The sequence below is a fragment of the Mesoplodon mirus genome, assembly GCF_964341445.2.
Source record: "Mesoplodon mirus genome assembly, chromosome: 10".
Taxonomy (NCBI): Eukaryota; Metazoa; Chordata; class Mammalia; order Artiodactyla; family Ziphiidae; genus Mesoplodon; species Mesoplodon mirus.
In genome coordinates this window covers 7,321,881-7,349,213 of record NC_138986.1, presented here as the reverse complement: position 1 = coordinate 7,349,213, position 27,333 = coordinate 7,321,881, and the positions used below count along the sequence as shown (strand labels likewise).

Sequence of the window (27,333 nt, the reverse complement as noted above, 5' to 3'; positions counted from 1 at the left end):
ACAATAGCTAAAATTTACTAAGTATTTTAATATTCTGGGCACTGGGCTAAATGCTTTATGTGCGTGATTTCATTAAATTCTCACAGTATCTCTGAATGAGGTATTATTACCTTCATTTCACGGATTAGGAATTTGATGTATAAAGAAGTTAACTATCTTGCTGATTGTCAAACACCTAGAAAATGGTGAAGCCAGGGTTTTATTCCAGGCATTCTGATTCCAGAGCCCTTACTGTAGAGAAAGGAAAACTTAATTTCCTTCCCAACAGAGACGCTTCCTGGAAGAGGTGTAGTACTTCTGCAGAGCTCTGACAGCGAGAAGACAGGAGAGTGTGAGCAAGGGGATGGGGTGAGAAGCGGTTTAGGGTGACCCACAGAGGCTTTTCAGCTGGGCTGGTCCAGAGCCTGTTGTAGGAGAAGTGAACCGGGAAGGAGCCTGCATGCACAATGGCCTCAGACTTCCGGTAAACAGGTCATGATGAACTGTGAAATAAATTATGCAGGAGAAGAACACAATCAGATTTTACATTTTAGTAAGAGAATTCTGGTCACTGAGAGCGGATTGGAGAGAGGAGACAGGCAGGTGGTTCCTGCAGAGTCTAACCAACACGCTTGCTACAGGAAATCATTGATTCTGAGTAGCTTCTGTTTTATGTGCATATTTCTGTAGTGGGTGGTATACTCTGAAGTTGCTAGGTTTTGATGGACTTTAATTCACCTGCTGAATAGATGATGCTGTGCTGGAGTGCTCATGTCTGTTGCTCTGTTTTTATTATTATTTGCTGGAAATTGACTTGATTATAGTGGTTGGGATGACTGAGTTTGCACTTCTCCCTGCAGATACTGCTTCTAGGCAAGGACCCATAGAAGCTATTCAGAAGTCAGTCCGACTGTTTGAAGAAAAGAGATATCGAGAAATGAGGAGAAAGAATATCATTGGTCAAGTTTGTGACACCCCTAAGTCTTATGACAACGTCATGCACGTTGGCTTGAGGAAGGTGACCTTTAAGTGGCAAAGAGGAAACAAAATTGGTAAGGAAACTAAAGAACACGACACGAAGATTGTCTCCATTAGAAATAGCAATAGTTACACTTCATAGGTTAAATCTTACATGGTTGGTCCTTTTCTCTTAGGGAGGTGGCACGTATACATTGTATCTTTTGCAGAGGGGTTTGGTTTTTGTTTCACTTGTAAAGTGTTTTCTAAGAACAATACACAAGAGACTTTAGAAAGAGAGTTTTCCGTGGTTCATTAATGGAATGGTGTTGCCTGATAACTCCAGAAGTTGCTAGTGGAGAACCACGCACCTTTTACCCATTTGTTCTAGTCCATATTCTTTTTATCTTATTCCCACAAGATCATTATTGAAGCGAGACTGGAATCAAATTAAGACGGGACGGTCTTTTCTAAAACATCAATTAATTTCCAAGTGAAACAGTTTCTTGTAAAATAACTAGCGATAAGATTATGTGAGAGAAGGAGATGATTACGTTTCAGATCTTTTCCCCCATTTAAATGCATTTATCTGGACTTCCCTGGTGGTGCAGTGGTTAAGAATCCACCTGCCAATGCAGGGGACACGGGTTTGAGCCCAGGTTTGGGAAGATCCCACATGCCGTGGAGCAACTAAGCCCATGCACCACAACTACTGAGCCTGCGTGCCACAACTCCTGAAGCCTGCTTGCCTAAGCCCGTGCTCCGCAACAAGAGAAGCCCGCGCACTGCAATGAAGAGTAGCCCCCGCTCGCCATAACTAGAGAAAGTCCGCGTGCAGCCACGAAGACCCAACACAGCCAAAACAAACAAACAAAATCTCATTTAAAAATAAATAAATGCATTTATCTGTTGAGCATTTAGGTCTGAAGAAGCAAACAAAGTTGTAATACAGGACTCTGGGAGCCTCAGGACATTGAAGTTTTCGTAGAGCTATCAGGGAAGAAAACACTGAAAAGAATCAAGTCCTTTATAAATGGTATTAATTCTTGTTTTCAGTCTTATTCAGCCATATATCCCCTTAGTTTAATGTCCCAAAAGGTGTGTTAGTAGAATATCCCACTAATATCCCACACGCCTGGCCGTACAGCAATGAGGTGCATCGAGACGACAGTCAGGCTTACTCCTGGCCACTAGCCTTGCCCGCCCACCTCGCCCAGACCTCCTTGAGGGCCATAGGGGCTCAGAGGTGTGCACTAGGGGGCTTAGTACTCACCTTCATGCCTCTTCTGGGATTTGCCAGTCAGTTCTACTCTATTCACAGGCATTTACAGGTAAGACAGAGTGAAAAGATCGCCTAAGACTTCAGTTATTACGGTTATTAGGGAACATTCAGAAATAGTTTAGATCTTGCAGTAGTAGACTATAGTAAGCATGGTTGTAGATATATGAATACAGATTTGGAACTGGAAGAGATTATTGTACGTTTCGATGAGTTACGATGGCCTGGCTTTGGTGGCTGAGAGCAGCTCATTTGTTCCTGTTCACAGGGGAAGGGCAGTATGGGAAGGTCTATACCTGTATCAACGTGGACACCGGTGAGCTGATGGCTATGAAGGAGGTGGGTGCTCCAGCCCTCTGGGGGCCTTTTTGTCTGAGGCCTCCGTGGGGTAGAGATTTGGAAACGAAACTTGTGTTTATGAGGTTAGAGCTGGCCTAAGTGCTTCCATAGTGAGTCGTCTAGGCCTGAGGTCTGCTTCTTAGCATTTACACCATTGGGACCAAGAGGGGACTTGGGTGGGCGGGGGGGTTTGTGATAAGTTTCAGAAACGAACAGCTTTTTATCTGCTGGAGGTAGAAAGCAGGAGCAGGGAGCGCCTTGAAGAAGGCCCCGGCGGGGGGCACTGAGGGCCGTGGAGGGTGAGGCTAGAGCCGCGTGACCGTTGGTCCCCGAGTGGCTGTGAGGGGGCAGCGGGCGCATGTGGCCCCCTCCTCAACCCCTGCGGCATCTCCCCATCTTCCCTGTGTGGCACTTACCCGCGCTGCTTTATGACCTCATTCCTGCGTGGCTGTAAACTTCATGAGGGCAGAATCTTATCTCCTCTTTTTATCTTGCCCAGAACCTAAACACCTGTGATTGCTTCCTGAATGTTTCACGTTTTGGTTAATTCAGTCTGTAGTTAAGAAAATGATCCCATTAGCTGTTATCTGACCACATATTCTAAAGCAGGCGTGTTTAATTCAACAAGGAGAAGAAAGCCTGGCAGTGAAGCCACAAACACACTGACCATGGTGCCACGGACAGTGGACATGTCAGCATCCCCCGCCCTCGCATTCAAACTCGGCGTCTTTCTAGCTTGTGACATTGCCAACGGTAATCAACAGTTTTCCTTTTCCAGATTCGCTTTCAACCTAATGACCACAAAACTATCAAGGAAACGGCAGACGAACTGAAAATCTTCGAAGGCATCAAGCACCCCAATCTGGTTCGGTATTTTGGTGTGGAGCTGCACAGGGTAAGCCGGCTTTGGTCACACTGTTTGGTGTGAGCGGTCAGTGAGGGCACAGATGGAGTCCTGTCCTACATCACAGGTCTTCTCATTTCAGAGCACAGTAACTTTGCCTAATTATCAGGAAATCTCCATGAGTTACATCATTTCTGCCTTCTCTCTGAAACTAGAGGAGTTCTTCCTAAAATGTAAGTTGTAGACTGTAGTCATTAACCCGACATTATAAAGCACTGAAACCCATCCTGCCAACCAGAAGATTTCTCTAATGCCCCTTACACAGCTGTGTGTCGCTTTTTTTTTCTTCCATTTTTTGCTGAACCACTGTTGAGTACGTTGTTCGGTAACGTTTTTTCTCTTATGTGTATTTAAGGAACCATTGTGAAATGAGAGAAAATTAAGACCTCAGATTATTTCCCCCCTTGTGTTTAGAGATAAACACTTTGAGGGAAAGAGGATAACTTGGAGCATCTTGGTGGAATATGAGCTTCTGGGGAATTTGGATATTGGTGATTTTTTACGTTTTTCACAGATAAATTCATATCTGAAAAGGATGTGTTTCAGTACTTAATAATATATTTATAGGGACAGCCCTGTTGGTCCCTGTCTGAGATTATATAGCGGACTGAATTTCAGAGGATTGGAGACATTTGTCACCTGTGAGTTGGAGATGTTCTTATTCCAACTAGCTGTATAATTCCAGACAGAGGAGGCAGGCAGAGACACGGCTGTAGGGGAGTTAGAAATGACCGTTTTAAGACGAATTCAGTAGTCAGGATGGCAAGTGTAGCATACCATTAGAAAGGGGCGTGGCCAGTGAAACGTTCCAGGTTCTTCACTTAGTGTCCACGTAAACACAGGGCTGCATTTGATTCCTCCCGCAGGAAGAAATGTACATCTTCATGGAGTACTGTGACGAGGGTACCTTAGAGGAGGTGTCAAGGCTGGGACTTCAGGAGCACGTCATCAGGCTGTATTCTAAGCAGATCACCGTTGCAATCAACGTCCTCCACGAGCATGGCATAGTTCACCGGGACATTAAAGGTAACGCCCACGCTCAGCTCCCCGCCAGAGCCAGCTGTGCCCAGCACACGGTCGCTGCCCCCATGTCGCTTCTTCCTGCGCCCTCACATCACTTCTCTACAAAGAAATACCTTTACTTAAAGTAGTCTTCTGTAAAGGACCCAGCATTAAGAAATTGTGCAGGACACACGTCTCCGTCTAGGAGTGTATGAGTCCGCTCTTCTGTTCAGCACTGCTCTTAGCCAAATCTGTTACCCTCAAAATGAAACTTGCTATTTTGTAGGCTGATTTCGCCTGCCCTGTGTATTTACTAGACATTCGCGATCAGAGCATCCGTTCTTTTCCTTGTGTCAAGAACCTCGTGTATTTATATATAAGCGTCGTGAATATGTAAAGTGACGGTGAATCAGGAACGCCGGTGTAAGTTATGATGTGCAGCTGGGCCTGGGGGGACGTGGACAGGGCTTATTTGCACCACCCTCCTCCAGTGTAGAGTTCTGCTAGAGATCGATTTGGTCATGCTGACTGACTAAAAGTGCTGTTCCCTTCCCACGAGTGGTGAGTAGCCATGCTTCTGTCCCAGAACTGTCCCTCTTGCGTTTACCTTAACCACACCGTGCCCCTGACCTCTGTTATTTGGGAGCCTTGGGGATAATTAGAGTGACAAATTAGCTTTGTCTCTAATGGCCCAAGACTGAAGGATTCCATTCTGTCCCATAATCTGAGGCCTGAACAGGTTGACTCTAGAATGGCCGGACTTCAGACCAGGCATTCGCCTCAGAGGGGGCTGGGTTACCCATCACCTGCTTTGCTGGGTGGAAGAATTGTCCACAGTCTCTAAGGTGACTCCTCCTGAATCCCCAGCACACCCCAGTCTTGCTGCCTGCCCGCCCGTCCACTGCATTGCTTTGCCGTCTGGGATCATTCTGGGCATTTGCTTCAATGGCTCTGGGTCAGGCCATGGCACTGCCTGTTTCCAGTTGTTCTGACACACATTCCATACTCATGGAATGGTCCCTTCACGGCGTCGGCCACGGCCGTAAAGAGAACCCCTCAGAGTCCTTGAGTCCAGTCCGTCCATGTGCATCCTTGGGATATTCTTTATAGCCCATCGTGTCTGAGAGTGTGGGCCCGGGAGCTAGCTCCAGAATCATGCAGTTAGCGCCGTGTGCTCCCCGGGGGGACCGCCTGCCTTGGGAGCACTCAGGCTGTGAGGACCAACAGATCGCAGCTCATGGTGTGGCCGGTTGTCTACAGTGAGGGGCTCTGTGTCACTTGTGGAAGGAGGTGCCGTCGACACGTAGCGCTGAGCCGTGCGGCTCGGTTGGAGTGGCCGCGGCCGGTCCCCTCTGGAGGAAGCAGAGCCGCCCTGGGAGGTGAGCGGTGACCCCGGGTTCCAGCTGGAGCACAGGCCGGGCCTGTGTACCGCTTGCGGAGGTGTGAGGCGGTCACAGACCGTTCTTTCCAGGCAGTCTGAAATCGGTCCAGTGGTGGCCTCTGTCACAGCTCTGCAGACCAGCAGCGCGTGCGCCAGGTCTTGTCTGCACGTTGCTTTCTGTTGCAGGCGCTGCTGCTCGTATGCAGACTCTGAGGTTCCAGGGACTGCCGCCACAAGCATTTGTGTTTTAGGTGTTCTTGAAGTATCTCCCTGGGTGTTTAATGTTAGAATGTATGCGTGTATTTCAGTTCAGAATTTATTGGTCAGAGCTATCTGCGCTGATACTAAAATTTCTTTGCTGTGTAGTAACATTTGTGAATAAGTCTTGAAATCTTTCTGTGATTACACTTTGCAAGTGAAGTTTCATGTCTTTATAACTTTTGTAAATCAAGTTCCTGATAGTTTAGGTTACCATGTAAGCTTTAAAATGCCTGCGTTGTGTTTTAGAGGCTCACAACTGCTTATTTCTCGTTAGGTGCCAACATCTTCCTTACCTCATCTGGACTAATCAAGCTGGGAGACTTTGGATGCTCAGTAAAGCTTAAAAACAATGCTCAGACCATGCCTGGTGAAGTGAATAGCACGCTGGGGACAGCAGGTGGGTCCGGCTAGATTTGTCTTAGCATTGGGGCTCACTGCAGTGTGCTGGGACCCCGGCTTTCCCTTTTCCTCCTGGTCAGCGGACGTGGAGAGCAGGTGAGGGCTTCTAACCGGGCGGGGGAGGAGCCACCCCTGAAAGCGCTTGTCAGATTGGGAAATCACATTTCTCCCTTAGACTTAAAGGAGGGAAGAAAGGCCTCCTTTCTTCCCAGAAAAACCTTGTCATTCACGTTGGGTTTATTAAAACTATTCTAGTCAAAACAACATGTTTAAATGGTGATTATTTGATTGTTTAGAAACACATCATAAAATTTTACATCCTCCTTTGCAGGTTAAATTTCATATTCTTATTGCAAATACAATTTATCTGAATAGTTGCATATTCAAAATTGTCTTTTTGAAGATAATTTGACTCCTAAAATGTCCATCCGAGAAATTGATTTGAAATATTTATTTTCAAGTTTTGATGTTTTTTAGTATGTAATTCAGAGAAAGTTCCTCCCCCCACCCCCTGAACAAATTAGTTGTTTCTTCTATGTGGAATATTAGGCGATATTAGTGTATTGCTTGGCTCTAGTACTACATGGTGCTATGTTTATAACCCATTCTTATCACCGTATCTGTGACTTTTAAAGCATACATGGCCCCAGAAGTCATCACTCGCGCAAAAGGAGAAGGCCATGGGCGTGCGGCCGACATCTGGAGTCTAGGGTGTGTTGTCATAGAGATGGTGACTGGCAAGGTGAGCAGAGCCTGCGCCGGGGGCAGGGGGACTTGAGGAGGGCACTTGATGTTAACAGAGCAGTAATTGTGGTCTTACTGTCATCATGAATACAATGGACACATTTCCTGCAAAATAGAGAACATGACCTGATAAGTAAGTTAAGAGAAGTGACAAACTAGGAACCAAATATTTATAAGATACATGACTTAGAGAATTCCTCAGAGGAACAAAAAAAGCATAATTCTCAAAACATAGAATTAAGCAGCTGTGAAAAGAAACAGGAAGTTGAAAACTACGTCTCCACAAAGACTGGCCCAAGAATGCCCATATCAACTTTATTCATAATTGCCAAAACTTGGAAGCAACCAAGATATCTTTCAAATGGATAAACTGTGATAATCTACATGATGGAATATTGTACAGCAACAAAAAGAAATTGGGCCATGAAACGACATGGAGAAAGCTTAAAAAGCGTATTGCTAAGTGAAAGAAACCAATCTGGGGAATTCCCTGGTGGTCCAGTGGTTAGGACTCGGCACTTTCACTGCTGAGGGCACAGGTTCGATACCTGGTCGGGGAACTAAGATCCTGCAAGACTCGAGGCATGGCCAAAAAAAGAAACAAGCCAATCTGAAAACACCACGTACTGTATGATTCCAACTATATGACACTCCAGAAGAGGCAAAACAATAAAGGCAGTAAAAGATCAGTGGTTGACAGGGGCTGTGGGAGAGGGAGGAAATAGGTAGAGCACGAGCATTTGCAGGGCAGTGAAGCTGTTGTGTATGACACAGTACCTGAAAACTGATCTTCTGATGAAGATACCACCAATGAACAATTATACAAATATATTGAGGCACAGTGTGTGTGGGGGGGTGTAGCCATTACTTATAAAGCAAAAAAGTTAGAAACCTCTTAAGTGTTACTAGTAGGAAATTATTATACAGCTATACCTCGCAGCTGCTGAAAATAAGTGCTTACTAACTATTAGCTAATATTATTTCTATTAGCATTAACATAGAAAGATGCCCATGATATCTGTTATTTCAGCCAAGCCATGCATCAGAAAAAGAACAAGTTCTCACACTGAAGAACATGTTTCTCAATAACTAAATGATGGTACACATATTAGGATGCCATACAAACTCAGTTCTTTCCCCCGAGAATCTCATTTCCCTCTAATCATAATAAAATAAGCTTTGCAAATTAGCAATAATTTGATGCCGATTATTTAACAAGGTAGCATATTAAACATCCCTGTATGATAACTGTTGAATTTTGTTTGACATTTTTATATTATTTTATATGTTACATTTCTTATTTACATGATGATGGCATCTAGATAATCCTGGACTAATTGGACACCTAAATGGGGTAGGCAGACTATGCTCACCACCTGGTTTTGTAAATAAAGTTTTATTGGCACATGGTCATACCCATTCCTTTATTATATTATAGCCTAAGGCTGCTTTCACGCTACAGTGGGAGAACTGAATAGGTGTGACAGAGACCATATGGCCTGCGAGCCTAAAATAGTTACCGTTTGGCCCTTTAAGTAAAAGTTTGCCAGCCTCAATATGTGTCAGCATTGAGATGCCTAAAAAGAGATTGGGCAGTTGCATTTCTGTATGGCCATGTAGTATTAAAACCTGATTTTTTTTTCTGTTTTTAGAGACCTTGGCATGAATATGAACACAACTTTCAGATTATGTACAAAGTGGGAATGGGGCATAAGCCACCAATCCCTGAAAGATTAAGCCCAGAAGGAAAGGACTTCCTTTCTCACTGCCTAGAAAGTGAGCCCAGGATGAGGTGGACGGCCAGCCAGCTCCTCGACCATTCCTTCATCAAGGTTTGGCAGTAGTCCTCTCCTTGTTTAAATATTTGAGTTCTGTTCGCATCTGGCACTTAAGGAAATTTGGAAACTTAAATATAAAATATCTATATCTGAAATGGGAAGGAACTAAATGTATTATGCTGGGGAATTTTGTACGTTTTTTCTTTTGGAAAATGTTCGTCGAGGTTCTCCTCCTTGATCCATTTGGATGGTTTGAGGTGCACTTGGGACTGTTAAATCGAATTTTAAATGGGACTGGATGAAAGACACAATTTTCCCTCTTTTAGAGTACACAGTCTCCTTGAGTACAGGTTAGTAACAACTAATCTCTACTGGGAGAGTAGAGACAGGGGAGTAATGACTAAGCATTATGTTAAGAGCTGTGATAATGGTATATATGCCATGTTGTAGGGTCACTGAAAAGAGGAATTTAATCCAGTCGGGTAATCCCAGCTATTACTCTTTTTTTCTTTTTTTTTTTTTTTTTTACTCTTTTTATTTATTTTTGGCTGTGTTGGGTCTTCGTTGTGGTGAGCAGGGGCTACTCTTCGTTGTGGTGCGCGGGCTTCTCATTGCGGTGGCTTCTCTCGTTGCGGAGCCTGGGCTCTAGGCGCGTGGGCTTCAGTAGTTGTGGCGCACGGGCTTAGTTGCTCCTCGACATGTGGGTTCTTCTTGGACCAGGGCTCAAACCCGGGTCCCCTGCATTGGCAGGCGGATTCCTCCCTGGTGGCACAGTGGTTAAGAAAGTCCCTATTAACTTTCTTTAGAGTGAGATGCCTGAGCTGTTTGGGAGGGTTTAGCCAGGTCAAGAAATGCAGGGAGGAGTATGGCGGACAGAATGGAAGAGACATGGAAGGGCTCACTGCTAAGAGGGTAAAGCACCCAAAGAACTGTGTTTAGGTACATACTGATGGAGCACAGGATGTGGAAAGTGGCAAAACATAAGGCTGGGAAAGTACGCAGGGGCCACGTGAAGGGATTTCAGTTTTATTGTAAGCATGACATGATTATATTGTGTTTTAGAACAGTCACTCTGGAGGTAAGAGACTACTTGGGAAGCTGCTGACACAGCTGCTGGGCTGGGAGTGGGAGGTCAGGGGTGAGTTACCAGCCGTATATAGGAGTTAGAATGGCCGTGAGTGAGTAACTGATGGGATGTGAAAGGTGCGTGACAGGGAGGAGTCCAGGACGGCTCCCAGGCTCTGGCTTGTGTCACCAGGTTATCGAGATTCCATTCGCCAAGATAGGTAAAGAGGGCAGCTGGTTGAGGGTTGGGTCAGGAGGTGATGGTCTCCTCTTTGGTAGATTGAGTTCGAGGTGTATTTGGAATATCTGTTGGGGGATTTTAGACAGGCATTTAGACAGGCCATCTCTTGAGGACTGGCACTCGAGAGAACTGGGATAGGATACGGATTTGAGAGAGAGAAATATTGCTGGGAGAGAATTTAGAGGAGACATGGAATGAGAGTGGAAACCTGGAGAGAACATTTACAGGGTCCTGCAGAGGAGCTCCTGATACAGGAAAGGAAGATGCAAGATAGGGGCCACATTATTCCTGGATGAGTGAAATTAAGTAATCAATAGCTGGATCTGTTGCATAGATATTAGGGATTTGTAATTAAATGAAAATGTATTTATTCTTTATAAAGTATATAAGCAATTTTTATTGACTTGATATTGTACAAATACGTTTTTTCCTTTTAAAATATTTATTTATTTATTTATTTATTTTTGGCTGTGTCGGGTCTTCATTTCTGTGTGAGGGCTTTCTCTAGTTGCGGCGAGCGGGGGCCACTCTTCATCACAGTGCGTGGGCCTCTCACTATCGCGGCCTCTCTTGTTGGGGAGCACAGGCTCCAGACGCGCAGGCTCAGTAGTTGTGGATCACGGGCCTAGTTGCGGCTCACGGGCCTAGTTGCTCTGCGGCATGTGGGATCTTCCCAGACCAGGGCTCAAACCCGTGTCCCCTGCATTGGCAGGCGGACTCTCAACCACTGCGCCACCAGGGAAGCCCCACAAATACGTTCTTAAAAATGCTTTCAATAGTCAATTCATAGAGCAGTAACTTAGCACTGACATTTCATTGCATTGATTACGCCTTTGCTCTGTGCCAGGCACAGTACTGGGAGCATCAAGATGCATTGATTATGACTTACCTATAAATCTTACATGTGGCATGAATAGGGTTCAGCTCTCTCCTGCCTTCCTCACAGGTTTGCACAGATGAAGAATGAAGCTAATCAGTCTGTGGCCTAGTAGTGTGTGTGCTCGGAAAATTCTCTTAATCACTACTGTATGTAATATTTACATAAAGACTGTGCTGAGAAGCAGTATAAGCCTTTTTAACCTTCCAAGACTGAAGGCTGCACAGGTGACACGCGTCACTTCTCCTGCTGCTCCTGTCTGTTCGACGTGGCATGGGGCCCTCCTGAGTGGTGGTGTCCACGAGGCAAAGAAGCTGCATGTTAAGTGCCATTACTACTGTACACGGACCGTCGCCTCCGGCCCCTCTGTTTCTCGGGTGACTGAGAACCGTGACATCAGTGTAGTACTTTTGACCTTTCTAGGTCCAAAAGCAGTTGTAGTGTCATCAGGCGTCCTGGGCCTTGTTAATCTCTTGTTTGTCGAGTGCACTGACTGAAACCTTACCTTTTGTCGTTGTTGGCAAGCCACAGGTTTGTTATGCAAAAGGCTGATTAATGAAATTTAAGAAAAAGGTTCTTTTTTCAATAAATGGTTTATTTTAGGAAAGCTCAGTTATATTGTCTTTTAATGCTTGTCAGCTTCAGAGCCAACACATTATCTGACACAGAGGTCTCTCCTTGTCACTCATGTGTTCCTCAAAGGAAGGGGTACAATCAAGTGTGCTGAAGGTGGGCGCTGGGTTAGGAGTTCCTTCAGGGTCTAGAATCTCCTCGCTGCAAAGGGAAAGAGATAAATGAAACAACACTGAGGATGTAAGAGGCCCTTTTAAATCTTTGTATATTAACTGCAAGTTTATAACAGATAAAAGTTTAAGCCTTGTTATCACATGTTGGGGGCTCAGTTTATTTTCATATCAAGATGTATAGGCACTGGGTCAGTGTAAATACTGCTGAATAATCTCTTGACAAGAAAGCATCTTTTTCAGAATGTAAATATTTCAGCAGTTAGTTTTCTAAAATAGCCCAGATTATATGTCATTGATGGTGTTCTTTTATTTCTTTCTGCTATTAAATTTTTTTAAAGATTGACCTTAAAGCTTCCTGAAATCTTTTTAGAAGATACCTGGCTCATTCCTTACACATAGCAGCTGACTCTGGACAAGTAATTGCTCAAGCAGGTTCTGGATTCACCTTCCCTCCAGGGTAGTCGATCCCCTCGCATAGAAATTAATGTCCCTGAGAAAGCTGGCATCACGGAAGGGTCTGTACAGACACTTAGAATTTTTTTTTCAGTAGAATTCTTTTTTCAGTTTTTTTAAATAGCTTTTTGAGGTATAATTTACCAATATGTAATACTTAAAGTATACAGTTCAGTGATTTTTAGGATAATTATATAGTGTACAGCCATCATCATAATCCACCTTAGAACAATTCCATTACCCCAGAAAGAAAGCTCTGTCCATTTGCAGTCACTCCTCACTCCTACCCCCAGCCTCAGGCAGCCACTAAGCCACTTACTGTCTCTATAGACTTGCCCGTTCTGGACATTTAATGTAATGGTCTTTTGTGTCTGGCTTCTTTCCCTTAGTATGATACCTCTGAGGTTTATGCATGTGGCAGCATTGTGTTACTACTTCATTCCTTTTTATTGCTGACTAGTACTCCACCGTGTGGATGTGCCACAGGATTTATCTATTCAGTCACTACTTCCACGCTTTGGTTATTATGAATGATGCTGCTCTGAACACTTGCATACAGGTCTCTGTGTGAACCTATATCTTCCTTTCTCCTGAGAGTGGAACTGCTGGCCCATATGGTAAATCCACGTTCAATTTTTTTTTTAATTAATTTATTTATTTTTATTTATTTATTTTATTTTTTTTTGCTTTATAACAAATTAAATCAGTTATACATATACATATGTTCCCATATCCCCTCCCTTTTGCGTCTCCCTCCCACCCTCCCTATCCCACCCCTCCAGGCGGTCACAAAGCACCGAGTTGATCTCCCTGTGCTCTGCGGCTGCTTCCCACTATCTATCTACCTTACGTTTGGTAGTGTATATATGTCCATGCCTCTCTTTCACTTTGTCACAGCTTACCCTTCCCCTCCCCATATCCTCAAGTCCATTCTCTAGTAGGTCTGTGTCTTTATTCCTGTCTTACCCCTATGTTCTTCATGACTTTTTTTTTTCTTAAATTCCATATATATGTGTCAGCATAGAGTATTTGTCTTTCTCTTTCTGACTTACTTCACTCTGTATGACAGACTCTGGGTCCATCCACCTCATTACAAATAGCTCAATTTCATTTCTTTTTATGGCTGAGTAATATTCCATTGTATATATGTGCCACATCTTCTTTACCCATTCATCCGATGATGGACACTTAGGTTGTTTCCATCCCGGGCTATTGTAAATAGGGCTGCTATGAACATTTTGGTACATGTCTCTTTTTGAATTATGGTTTTCTCAGGGTATATGCCCAGTAGTGGGATTGCTGGGTCATATGGTAGTTCTATTCGTAGTTTTTTAAGGAACCTCCATACTGTTCTCCATAGTGGCTGTACCAATTCACATTCCCACCAGCAGTGCAAGAGTGTTCCCTTTTTTCCACACCCTCTCCAGCATTTATTGTTTCTAGATTTTTTGATGATGGCCATTCTGACTGGAGTGAGATGATATCTCATTGTAGTTTTGATTTGCATTTCTCTAATGAGTAAAGATGTTGAGCATCCTTTCATGTGTTTGTTGGCAGTCTGTATATCTTCTGTGGAGAAATGTCTATTTAGGTCTTCTGCCCATTTTTGGATTGGGTTGTTTGTTTTTTTGTTATTGAGCTGCCTGAGCCGCTTATAAATTTTGGAGATTAATCCTTTGTCAGTTGCTTCATTTGCAAATATTTTCTCCCATTCTGAGGGTTGTCTTTTGGTCTTGTTCATGGTTTCCTTTGCTGTGCAAAAGCTTTTAAGTTTCATTAGGTCCCATGTGTTTATTTTTGTCTTTATTTCCATTTCTCTAGGAGGTGGGTCCAAAAGGATCTTGCTGTGATTTATGTCATATAGTGTTCTGCCTATGTTTTCCTCTAAGAGTTTGATAGTTTCTGGCCTTACATTTAGGTCTTTAATCCATTTTGAGCTTATTTTTGTGTATGGTGTTAGGGAGTGATCTAATCTCATACTTTTACATGTCCCTGTCCAGTTTTCCCAGCACCACTTATTGAAGAGACTGTCCTTTCTCCACTGTACATTCCTGCCTCCTTTATCAAAGATAAGGTGACCATATGTCCGTGGGTTTATCTCTGGGCTTTCTAACCTGTTCCATTGATCTATCTTTCTGTTTTTGTGCCAGTACCATACTGTCTTGATTACTGTAGCTTTGTAGTATAGTCTGAAGTCAGGGAGCCTGATTCCTCCAGCTCCATTTTTCGTTCTCAAGATTGCTTTGGCTATTCGGGGTCTTTTGTGTTTCCATACAAATTGTGAAATTTTTTGCTCTAGTTCTGTGAAAAATGCCAGTGGTAGTTTGATAGGGATTGCATTGAATCTGTAGATTGCTTTGGGTAGTAGAGTCATTTTCACAATGTTGATTCTTCCAATCCAAGAACATGGTACATCTCTCCGTCTATTTGTATCATCTTTAATTTCTTTCATCAGTGTCTTATAATTTTCTGCATACAGGTCTTTTGTCTCCTTAGGTAGGTTTATTCCTAGATATTTTATTCTTTTTGTTGCAATGGTAAATGGGAGTGTTTCCTTGATTTCACTTTCAGATTTTTCATCATTAGAATATAGGAATGCCAGAGATTTCTGTACATTAATTTTGTATCCGGCAACTTTACCAAATTCATTGATTAGCTCTAGTAGTTTTCTGGTAGCATCTTTAGGATTCTCTATGTATAGTATCATGTCATCTGCAAACAGTGACAGCTTTACTTCTTCTTTTCCAATTTGGATTCCTTTTATTTCCTTTTCTTCTCTGATTGCTGTGGCTAAAACTTCCAAAACTAGGTTGAATAAGAGTGGTGAGAGTGGGCAACCTTGTCTTGTTCCTGATCTTAGTGGAAATGGTTTCAGTTTTTCACCATTGAGGACGATGCTGGCTGTGGGTTTGTCATATATGGCCTTTATTATGTTGAGGAAAGTTCCCTCTATGCCTACTTTCTGCAGGGTTTTTATCATAAATGGGTGTTGAATTTTGTCGAAAGCTTTCTCTGCATCTATTGAGATGATCATATGGTTTTTCTCCTTCAATTTGTTAATATGGTGTATCACGTTGATTGATTTGCATATATTGAAGAATCCTTGCATTTCTGGAATAAACCCCACTTGATCATGGTGTATGATCCTTTTAATGTACTGTTGGATTCTGTTTGCTAGTATTTTGTTGAGGATTTTTGCATCTATGTTCATCAGTGATATTGGCCTGTAGTTTTCTTTGTTTGTGACATCCTTGTCTGGTTTTGGTATCAAGGTGATGGTGGTCTCGTAGAATGAGTTTGGGAGTGTTCCCCCCTCTGCTATATTTTGGAAGAGTTTGAGGAGGATAGGTGTTAGCTCTTCTCTAAATGCTTGATAGAATTCACCTGTGAAGCCATCTGATCCTGGGCTTTTGTTTGTTGGAAGATTTTTTATCACAGTTTCAATTTCAGTGCTTGTGATTGGTCTGTTCATATTTTCTATTTCTTCCTGATTCAGTCTTGGCAGGTTGTGCATTTCTAAGAATTTGTCCATTTCTTCCAGGTTGTCCATTTTATTGGCATAGAGTTGCTTGTAGTAATCTCTCATGATCTTTTGTATTTCTGCAGTGTCAGTTGTTACTTCTCCTTTTTCATTTCTAATTCTATTGATTTGAGTCTTCTCCCTTTTTTTCTTGATGAGTCTGGCTAATGGTTGATCAATTTTGTTTATCTTCTCAAAGGACCAGCTTTTAGTTTTATTGATCTTTGCTATTGTTTATTTTGTTTCTATTTCATTTATTTCTGCTCTGATCTTTATGATTTCTTTCCTTCTGCTAACTTTGGGATGTTTTTGTTCTTCTTTCTCTAATTGCTTTAGGTGCAAGGTTAGGTTGTTTATTCGAGATGTTTCCTGTTTCTTAAGGTGGGATTGTATTGCTATAAACTTCCCTCTTAGAACTGCTTTTGCTGCATCCCATAGGTTTTGGGTCGTCGTGTCTCCATTGTCATTTGTTTCTAGGTATTTTTTAATTTCCTCTTTGATTTCTTCAGTGATCACTTCGTTATTAAGTAGTGTATTGTTTAGCCTCCATGTGTTTGTATTTTTTACAGCTCTTTTCCTGTAATTGATATCTAGTCTCATAGCATTGTGGTCAGAAAAGATACTTGATACAATTTCAATTTTCTTAAATTTACCAAGGCTTGATTTGTGACCCAAGATATGATCTCTCCTGGAGAATGTTCCATGAGCACTTGAGAAAAATGTGTATTCTGTTGTTTTTGGATGGAATGTCCTATAAATATCAATTAAGTCCATCTTGTTTAATGTATCATTTAAAGCTTGTGCTTCCTTATTTATTTTCATTTTGGATGATCTGTCCGTTGGTGAAAGTGGGGTGTTAAAGTCCCCTACTATGATTGTGTTACTGTCGATTTCTCCTTTTATGGCTGTTAGTATTTGCCTTATGTATTGAGGTGCTCCTATGTTGGGTGCATAAATATTTACAATTGTTATATCTTCTTCTTGGATTGATCCCTTGATCATTATGTAGTGTCCTTCTTTGTCTCTTCTAGTAGTCTTTATTTTAAAGTCTATTTTGTCTGATATGAGAATTTGCTACTCCAGCTTTCTTTTGGTTTCCATTTGCATGGAATATCTGTTTTCCATCCCCTTACTTTCAGTCTGTATGTGTCTCTAGGTCTGAAGTGGGTCTCTTGTAGACAGCATATATATGGGTCTTGTTTTTGTATCCATTCAGCCAATATTTGTCTTTTGGTGGGAGCATTTAGTCCATTTACATTTAAGGTAATTATCGATATGTATGTTCCTATTCCCATTTTCTTAATTGTTTTGGGTTCGTTATTGTAGGTCTTTTCCTTCTGTTGTGTTTCTTGCCTAGAGAAGTTCCTTTAGCATTTGTTGTAAAGCTGGTTTGGTGGTGCTGAACTCTCTCAGCTTTTGCTTGTCTGTAAACGTTTTAATTTCTCCATCAAATCTGAATGAGATCCTTGCTGGGTAGAGTAATCTTGGTTGCAGGTTTCTCTCCTTCATCACTTTAATTATGTCCTGCCACTCCCTTCTGGCTTGTAGAGTTTCTGCTGAGAGATCAGCTGTTATCCTGATGGGGATTCCCTTGTGTGTTATTTGTTGTTTTTGCCTTGCTGCTTTTAATAGGATTTCTTTGTGTTTAATTTTTGACAGTTTGATTAATATGTGTCTTGGCGTATTTCTCCTTGGGTTTATTCTCTATGGGACTCTCTGTGCCTCCTGGACTTGATTAACTATTTCCTTTCCCATATTAGGGAAGTTTTCAACTATAATCTCTTCAAATATTTTCTCAGTCCCTTTCTTTTTCTCTTCTTCTTCTGGGACCCCTATAATTCGAATGTTGGTGCGTTTAATGTTGTCCCAGAGGTCTCTGAGACTGTCCTCTGTTCTTTTCATTCTTTTTTCTTTATTTTGCTCTGCAGCAGTTATTTCCACTATTTTATCTTCCACCTCACTTATCCGTTCTTCTGCCTCAGTTATTCTGCTATTGATCCCATCTAGAGTATTTTTTATTTCATGTATTGTGTTTTTAATCGATGCTTGATTCATCTTTAGTTCTTCTAGGTCCTTGTTAACTGTTTCTTGCATTTTGTCTATTCTATTTCCAAGATTTTGGATCTGGGAAATAGAATCTTGGATCATCTTTACCATCATTATTCTGAATTCTTTTTCAGGTAGACTGCCTATTACCTCTTCATTTGTTAGGTCTGGTGGGTTTTTATCTTGCTCCTTCTCCTGCTGTGTGTTTTTCTGTCTTCTCATTTTGCTTATGTTACTGTGTTTGGGGTCTCCTTTTTGCAGGCTGCAGGTTCGCAGTTCCCGTTGTTTTTGGTGTCTGTCCGCAGTGGTTAAGGTTGGTTTAGTGGGTTGTGTAGGCTTCCTGGTGGAGGGGACTAGTGCCTGTGTTCTGGTGGATGAGGCTGGATCTTGTCTTTCTGGTGGGCAGGTCCACGTCTGGTGGCGTGTTTTGGGGTGTCTGCAGACTTTTTATGATTTTAGGCCACCTCTCTGCTAATGGGTGGCGTTGTGTTCCTGTCTTGCTAGTTGTTTGGCATAGGGTGTCCAGCACTGTAGCTTGCTGGTCGTTGAGTGAAGCTGAGTGCTGGTGTTGAGATGGAGATCTCTGGGAGATTTTCGCCGTTTGATATTATGTGGAGCTGGGAGGTCTCTTGTGGACCCGTGTCCTGAAGTTGGCTCTTCCACCTCAGAGGCACAGCACTGACTCCTGGCTCCTCAATTTGGGATGATTTGTTGTCTATTCATGTATTCCACAGATGCAGGGTGCATCAAGTTGATTGTGGAGCTTTAATCCGCTGCTTCTGAGGCTGCTGGGAGAGGTTTCCCTTTCTCTTCTTTGTTCTCACAGCTCCCGGGTCTCAGCTTTGGATTTGGCTCCGCCTCTGCGTGTAGGTCGCCGGAGGGCATCTGTTCTTCGCTCAGACAGGACAGGGTTAAAGGAGCAGCCTCTTCGGGGACTCTGGCTCACTCAGGCCGGGCGGGAGGGAGGGGCACGGAGTGCGGGGCGAGCCTGCAGCGGCAGAGGTCGGCGTGACGTTGCACCAGCCCGAGGCGCGCCGTGCCCTCCCAGGGAAGCCGTCCCTGGATCCCGGGACCCCGGCAGTGGCGGGCTGCACGGGCTCCCGGAAGGGCGGTGTGGACAGTGACCTGCGCTCGCACACAGGCTTCTTGGCGGCAGCAGCAGCAGCCCCAGCGTCCCACGCCCGTCACTGGGCTCCGCGCTTTCAGTCGCGACTCGCGCCCGTCTGTGGAGCCCCTTTAAGCAGCGCTCTTAATCCCCTCTCCTCGCGCACCAGGAAACCAAGAGGGAAGAAAAAGTCTCTTGCCTCTTCGGCAGCTCCAGAGTTTTCCCGGACTCCCTGCCGGCTAGCTGTGGCACATTAGCCCCCTTCAGGCTGAGTTCTCGCCGCCAGCCCCAGTCCTCTCCCTGCGCTCTGACCGAAGCCCGAGCCTCAGCTTCCAGCGCTGCGCGCCCCGGCGGGCGAGCAGACAAGCCTCTCGGGCTGGTGAGTGCTGCTCGGCACCGATCCTCTGTGCGGGAATCTCTCCGCTTTGCCCTACCCAGGTATGTGGGGAGTTTCTTGCCTTTTGGGAGGTCTGGGGTCTTCTGCCAGCGTTCAGTAGGTGTTCTGTAGGAGTTGTTCCACGTGTAGCTGTATTTCTGGTGTATCCGTGGGGAGGAAGGTGATCTCCGCGTCTTACTCTTCCGCCATCTTACCCGGAAGTCCCCACGTTCAATTTTTTAACAAACTGTCAAACTGCTTCCAAAGTGGCTGCATTGTCTTAATTCCCAACCAGCAACGCAAGAGAGTTCTAGCTTCTCCATACCTTTGCCAACCCTTGATATTGCCTTTTTGTAATAGCCATTCTCGTAGATGTCAAGTATTATCTCATTGTGGTTTTGATCTGCATTTCTCTGACCTTGGTGAGCATTTCTTGTGCTTGTTGGCCATTCATATATCTTCTTTGGTGAAGTGTCTATGTGAATCTTTTGCCCATTTTTATATTGGGTTATTTGTCTTCTTATTGAGTTGTGAGAGATTTTTATATATTCTGGATACAAGTCCTTTACTACGTACTTGATTTGCAAATGTTTGTTTTTTCCCCCAGTCTGTGGCTTTTCACATTTTTAATGGTTTCTCCTGAAGTACAGAAGTTTTAAATTTTGAAGTCTGGTTTATCAACTTGTTCTTTATTGCATGTGCTCTTGATATCCTATCTAAGAAATCATGACTTGACTCAAGATCGTGAAGATTTACACCTATATTTTCTTCTAAGAGTTTTTTTTTTTTTTTTTTTCAGTATGCGGGCCTCTCACCGTTGTGGCCTCTCCCGTTGTTGGCAACATTCATTCTTTTAATTTATGGTGTTAGTTGTGGGGTTTTGGTAAATGCCCTTTATCAGGTTGAAGATGTTTCCTTCTTTTCCTGGTTTATTGAGTTTTTATCGTGACTAGATGTTCGATTTTGTCGAATGTTCTTTCTACATCTATTGAGATGATCAGATGATTTTTGTGCTTTATTAATATGGTGTACTACATCAGTTGATTTTTGGATATTAAACCAACCTTGCATTCCTGGGATACATCCTAGTTGATCATTCTTTATAATCTCATCTGTGTATTGCTATTGCAATTTGTAATGTTTTGTTGAGGACTTTTGCCTCTGTATAACATGAGGGATATTGCTGTGTAGTTTTCATTTCTTGTGATTGTCTGGCTTTGGTATCAGGATAATGCTGGCCTCACACAATGAGTCGGGAAGCCTTCCTCCTCTTAGAGATTGTGAAGAACTGATATTATTTACCATACTTCTTTAAATGTTTGGTAGAATTCACTACTGAAACCAACTGTGCCTGGGTTTCTCTTTGTGGGAATTAATTAATAATTCAGTAATACTTTTAAGTTCTGTAAGGTTGATAGTGATGTCTACTTTTTTATTCCTGATTTTAGTATTTGTGTTTTCTTACTCAGATCTTTTCAAAGAATCAATTCTTGTTTCATTAATATTCTTTATTGTTTTTCTGGGTTCCATTTCATTTTTTTCCCTCACACTAATCTTTATTATTTCCTTCTTTCTGCATGCTTTGGGTTTAATTTGCCTTTTGTTTCATTTTGTTTTGTTTCTTAAGATAGAAGATGGTGAAGGTAAAAATTATTGTAAAAATAATCCACAAGACCATTTCCTTTTATATATATAGTTTACAAATAGAGCATATATCTTGAACATATTGTAAGGATAGTTAAAGAAATGTAATGTAAAAGCAGGGGGTAGATTTTCTTTTTTCTTCTAAAATAGCAGCCTCAACTACTGACATTATATTCTCTAGAGTGAGGTCAGCAAACCTTTTCTGTAAAGGGCCAGAGACTGAATATTCTTGGCTTTGCAGGCTATAGGATCTTGGTTGCAACTACTCAACCCTGCTGATGTAGCATAAAAGCAGCCACAGCAACACGCACATGACTAGATGTGGCTGTGTTCCAATAAAACTTTATTTACAAAACAAGCAGCAAGTGGGTCTTAGTTTGCTTAATGCTGCTCTAGATCATTAAGCAAAATTAAGAAACATCATTTTCCTAGGCCAGTAGAACTTATACAAAAGAGTATTAGCTTTCAACGGCCATGTGTAATGATACCTTATTCATATGTCTGTATACTGCCATGAAAAGGTGAATTATTCACTCATCAGGTCAAAACTGAGGTCGGGTGGCTGTGAGCTAACAAGGCTGGCTCCTGTGGGCTTATACAAAGGTGCTGAAGGCAGCTTCAAGAGGAGTCTGAGCTGGCTGCTCAACAGTGCGTGTCTGCTTACACAAGGGCAGCCCTGTCCCTTGAAGCATGCCTTTTTTTCCCCTAGTAAGTGGAGGATCACATATTTTTTTCAAAATCAATGAGCTTGTTCCTACCAGCGTGTTGAAGCAGGTAACTCCTTTATTAGTTGCAGTGTCTAAAGTCACTGCCTTGCAAATCACTCATTTAATGCCATGATAGAAACTTCTGTGCTGCTTGGAATGTTTCACCCTCCCTGTAGCCCAACAGCCTCTTAAATTCCCAGCCTCATCCTGATTTAACATCAAAAGGGTCCCCAGTCCTCTACTCTGGGACGGGTCCTCTAGTCACAGGCTCCAGCAGCCTGCCGTTTCAGCACATCACTTTCCTTCTTCTTGAGCCGACTATTATAAATTCTAGAGGCACGGCTCTTTTCATATATTAGGTGATTTTTTTCTTATCCATTTAAATCATTCCTGTTTGAGTGACTTCTTCCTAACACATGTGCAGCTTTAGTGGTTTCCTACCCACCTTCCGAAGGAAATTATTATTTTTCAGCAACCCTAACTTTTTGTTCATACTGCTTTTACCTCCTTAAAATTCAAAAGAACATAGTTGCCAGAAATTTCAAAACTCTTTAGTCACTCCAGCATGTGAAACAAGACTGTATAAAAAAAATATTAAAGGTAAAAATTGTATGAGTCTCGCTCAGTGAAAAGCTTCACCAGTACAGCCCCAGGAGATATTTTCTAGATACTGAGAAGATCTAAGTAAGGGCTTACTGTTGTTTTTTAAATCTGTTCATAACCTTAATATTCAAATAGGACAAGGCTGCCGGGGCTGAGGAATGCCTGCTTTAGAACTGCTTACCCTTCACTGGAGAAACGCTACGCTTTCTTCACTGATAGCTGAAGTTCAGAGTGTTGACCAGTTTTACTTTGGCCTAATTGTGCTTGAGAAAGATTTTGATTTTTACTTTAGGAAAGGGAGTCAAAAGAAGACAATTGAAATTCGATTATTAAAGCCTGTAAATCAGGGTCCCTTCATGACTGCTTACTGTGGCCCTGTGTGAGGGGCCCAGGAGCCCGCCCTGCCCCCACAGAGGTGACACTCTGAGGGGACATACACTAGCTATTGAGCTGAAGTTCTGATATTCTGCTCTTTCTGACCAAAATAATGGTCATTTCCAACAGCTGAATGTCATAAACAGATACTAGTTGGTGGCAAATGCTGTGAATGGTCTCAAATGTCACAGATCAAGAGAAACAGGAGTGTGTGCTTAGCCACCTCCTGTCAGGTGTCCGCCCGGTGCTTTGGATGCCAGTGTAGCAGGGCAGGAACCCTCGGGGCATCCGAAGTGCTTGGTTTTCATTTAAATTTGTTGGAAGCTCTGGAAATACTCAAAAACCCATGCCAGGGATGCAGGAGTGTGAGATGCAGCCTCGGAGAGCTCGGGGCACCCGCTCGTCTGTAGTTGCCAGGTTCGGCGCTGCAGCTCGGGTGACCCGGTGAGAGCCGAGCCCCTCAGCCTTCTGTAGGGGGTCGGGGTCGTTTCGGAGGGCAGAGGGACTGGCCGTGGGAAGACTGCTTGCTTGTTTGTTTGGAGAAAGACCGGCTGCCCGATCTGCAGCTCCTGGCAGCTCAGCCCCGTCCCACCCACCGTAGCAGGAAGGCAGGGCCAGCGCTGTCAGTGAACACATGCGTTCCAGCTTCTTTATTTTGTGCTCTGTAAACAGCGCGCTGGAACTGCACGGTTAAGGCGTCGGAAACACTGTTGCTGAAGGAGGTGACACTGAACAGGACAATCTGAGTGACGTGTCAGAGTAAACAGGAGGGTAACACTGGTGGGTGCCCTTCCGAGGAGCTCTGGGGCAGGAGGGGCGGTACACGGCCAGCTGCAGGCACAGGCAGGCGCAGTCGGGGCCCACGCTGCTTCCGTGGCAGGGAAGAGTGGCACTGGCAGCCCTCCTGTGTCACCCAGCAGACTGGCGGTCGCCAGAGGGTTTGTTCCTCCCGCTCTAACCCGGCAGCCCTGAGCAAAGTCTGACTAGCGCTTTAGACAGTGCTGGATGAAACCTCTTGTTTTGAACAGGTCCCTCCACGGATGCCTTCTCGTTTCTGTCCATGTTTACGAGTAAGTTCCTAAAGGCTCTGAAAGCCTAATCTGTTTGGCTTGGGGACCAGCCAGGCCACTGTTCCACTTCACCAGGAGAGAAAACCGGAAACCAGTGGGGTCTGGTCTGTGTCTGTCACATCAGCTATTTCTACGTTTTGGCTGCACAGTTACTGGATACTATTACATCTGAATCACTGTCTTTCAGACCCACTTAGCATATATTAGAAAAACACATTCATCAGTAGCTACTTTTTTTTTTTTTTTAACAAGGGTTTCTTTAGAGAATACAGCAGTCAGGAGATACTCCAGTACGACTGTGTGATCCTAGGAAAAAGGCAAACTGTGGTCTCGCTACAAAAGGTAAACAAGGTGGCCGACTAGCTCCGAACGTGCATCTGCTTTTCCTCCATGTCAGTCACAGAATTAGTCCACCTGCCTTAAACTCATCTCAGGTGGTTGGTGTTTTCTAAAGAAAGTCCCTTTATGGGCTTGGTTCCTAGAGGAAGTGCATTAAACTCCCTGCCTCAAAGCTGCAGGTCTCGGACATGGCCCTTAACACCTGGGAGGACCCTGCACTGATCTCCAGTCTGCAGGAAACTTTGCATTTTTCTCTTCCACATTGGGTTTCAGAGCAGCCTCTGAGCAGGGCTGACCTAAGCTGCCATGGGATGGAGATGGCAGACAGACAGGATGTGATGCTCGTATTTCATCCCGCACTGCTCGGGGACAGAGAGCCGGCTTCACATCCACAGGTTTTTAATTCTTAGAAAAGTAAACGCCCTGGGAACCAGCACCGTTCTCTGCTGAAGAGATTGTGGCATCGGCAAGACCTGGACAGGGTGAAGGGATTCGGGGAGGGGTGCTTGTCTCTGCCATTACGGTAACGGGCAGGAGGAACACCACGTCCCTGTACCACCGGACGACATGTCTTTTCATGGAGGGAGCCGAACAACTGAAACGCCGTTAGGATCTCTCCCCAGCAGCCCACGCTCTCTGGTTTCCTAAGGAGAATGTTTTGCCCGCCTTCCTCCAACCTGGACCCTTAGGTCTGCACTGGTGAGCAGCTTTGTTTGTTTGCTTGTTATGTTTTGTGTCTGGTCCCAGAGCCAACTGAGGTTAAATGTCTATGTGTCCCTTTTATGTTCCAGGCAGAAGGAGTGGGTGTGTTATTAGCACTTAGGTTACTGCTGTTGAATGGGAAGATGACACTGAGGAAAAGGACACATTTTTGGACACTCCAAGGTAGTTTCCGAGCATTTTTGAGAAGTAGCAGCGTGGAGGCAGCTTTCTAAGCTTTCCCCCTTATTTATTTAATGCTTTAGGAGCCTTAAAATGTGATCACATATACTGCTTCATTTCACCCTTGAGACAATCCAAGAGGTAGGTGTTATCACCCTCATATTACAGTTGGGAAAACAGAGGTAAAATGGCTCGCACAAGGCCTTACAGGGACTTAGCTGCAGGGTTCCGTAAGGGTGAACCTTGTAGCTCGGAGCACGGCCAGTGCTTCTGACTACTCTACTCTGTCTTCTCCCACGGGGCTAGGAGACCCCAGGGTAGAACGGCCCAGGTGTGAGCCGACACGCAGGAACACAGGTGCACACCTGAGGTGCTTATCCCTGGGCTGCTGCCCACAGAGCTCTGCTCTTGAGGGGAGGCAGCGTTTGGAACTGGCATGTGGCCTTATGCACGTGGCCTTAGGCAGGGCGGGAAAGGCCCCACCCTGCCCTCGGGGACTCCAGTAAGAGTCCACTCAGCCCAGCCTCACCGACGCTCTCTTCCCACAACTACACCAGGATGTTCCCCTTGTCACTTCTGCTGATGTGTATCAGTGGTCCCGTAAGCAGAGAGCTTCTCTTAAACCCTCTTGTAACTTCACTTGTGCTTGGTAAGCGCTCAGTGGCTAAGAGCAAACGTGGGACATGATTCGGAATAGAATAAGCCTTTAAATAGTATTTGGCCAACTTTTATATGGGACCGTTCATCCCTTCTTACATAATCGCAGCAAACTAGGAGGTAAGTACCGGGTGGCATGGGGCAGTCCAGGGAGAAAGGCTTCTCCAGCTCAGCGCACATATCCATCAAGCCCACCCACTGCTGTGGCGTCTTGGCCTGAGATCACATGGTGTCTGGTATCTAATTGTTCTCCTCTGGAAATATTACTGCTTTTCTCTGTTCTTGTTTTGCATCTGGCGTCTGCTGACTGGCAGCAGTTTGCTGAAATCCTGCACGTGGACCATGACTCCAAAGACCGTCCTAGATGCCAAAGAGCAGAGCTCTTCCGCGTCGTGGCAGTCTGGGCTTCCAGAAGGAAAGCGAAAGCCCAGGGGGACCACGTACCACAGTGTCTGCTCGGCCTGACCCTGCTCAGAGGAGCTCCTGGGCTCCGGCGTGGTCCTCCGTTAAAGTGAGCCTGCCTTTGTTTGGGGACCAATTTCTGCTTGCTGCCGAGATGAGCAGAGGTTGTAACGTCATCTCTCAAATCGCTGCAGAATGCCCAGGCTTTCTTTTAATGTTCGGCTTCAAGATGAGGTTCTTCAGGAAGCTGGGCACATCTTCAAGACTTAGGCCAGAGACTCCACTGCAGGGAGACTGGGGAACCATCGCCGCCGCCCAGGGGCCCCGTCGCCGTGTCCTGTGGACACGGCTCAGCTAGCCTCCTGGCTCCTGCCGTCTCCACGCAGACACTCGTGGGCTCCTGTGTTTGCAAACCCACCTCGTCTAGCCACCCCGGCCTGCGGGCCCTCTTCCCCCCAGACCCCTCCTGTGAGCACCCTCCAGAGCACCGTGGTCCAGACTCCAAAACGCAAGGCAGGGGCTGAATGGAAGGAGGGAGCGGGCTGTGTGAACACACCACACAGGAGCCATACACTTTAATTTTCTCTTTTTTGGAGGCATAATTTAGTCATCATCTTACCTAAAGTGACTTGCACTCTGTCTGTGGCAATCCAGGGTTACAGAAAACTCAGCACCAAAGGATGGAAGGGAACTCCCCCAGTGTTCCCCGTTTCTGCCCTCCCCCTGCACCTCAAGTACCCTCTGAAAGATCACACTCACCCGCACCTCATTCTCACTCACACGTGTTCTTTCTCATCGCACATACACACGCTCGCACAGACTCACACAGAAAGAAAGAGAACCGAAGCCCACTGAAGCACGGGGGGAAAGGATTTAAGCACATCTTCCTCCCCATCTGGCGCTGAGACCGTGCCCCTGCCTCCCCAGCAGGGGCTCACCCAGCTCCATCACTGGGTCCCTCCAAGGATGGCCGTGTCCACCAGTCCTCCAAGGTCCCCTCTGGGTGGTGGTGCATCCTGGGTCAGTCGCTGGGTTTCTGCTTGCTGTCCATGTTGCCGTAGGCGGAGCCCTTGTCAATTTCTGTGACACCAATCATCCATCGGACCCCCACGGAAGCTGCGGAAATAGGAAGGGCAGGTTAGAAGCCCGCAGGGACTCCGGTGTGATTTGCCCGACGGGAACCAAAGAAGGGAGCTTTGTAA

At 44.6% G+C, this 27,333-nt stretch overlaps 2 protein-coding genes across 10 annotated transcripts in view; one reads left to right on the top strand and one right to left on the bottom strand.

Annotated features, from left to right (window-relative positions):
• The window catches only part of MAP3K4 (mitogen-activated protein kinase kinase kinase 4), a 165,933-nt gene extending 154,528 nt beyond the window's left edge, over positions 1–11,405 (top strand). For 6 of the 7 annotated variants that reach the window (XM_082633505.1, XM_082633503.1, XM_082633507.1 and 3 more), the window contains 8 exons: positions 840–1,031; positions 2,484–2,554; positions 3,333–3,449; positions 4,325–4,484; positions 6,377–6,499; positions 7,137–7,243; positions 8,898–9,077; positions 11,276–11,405. In XM_082633505.1, coding sequence (XP_082489631.1) covers positions 840–1,031; positions 2,484–2,554; positions 3,333–3,449; positions 4,325–4,484; positions 6,377–6,499; positions 7,137–7,243; positions 8,898–9,077; positions 11,276–11,296 — 971 coding nt within the window. In that variant the 3' untranslated portion in view covers positions 11,297–11,405. Of the gene's footprint in view, positions 1–839; positions 1,032–2,483; positions 2,555–3,332; positions 3,450–3,540; positions 3,632–4,324; positions 4,485–6,376; positions 6,500–7,136; positions 7,244–8,897; positions 9,078–11,275 lie in introns of those variants that run through there. The other variant, XM_082633508.1, reaches the window with a different exon arrangement.
• Positions 11,406–11,908: 503 nt separating this feature from the next.
• The window catches only part of AGPAT4 (1-acylglycerol-3-phosphate O-acyltransferase 4), a 124,922-nt gene continuing 109,497 nt past the window's right edge, over positions 11,909–27,333 (bottom strand). For 2 of the 3 annotated variants that reach the window (XM_082633522.1, XM_082633521.1), the window contains exon 9: positions 26,984–27,247. In XM_082633522.1, the coding sequence (XP_082489648.1) occupies positions 27,153–27,247 (95 nt within the window). In that variant the 3' untranslated portion in view covers positions 26,984–27,152. Of the gene's footprint in view, positions 11,981–26,983; positions 27,248–27,333 lie in introns of those variants that run through there. The other variant, XR_014295095.1, reaches the window with a different exon arrangement.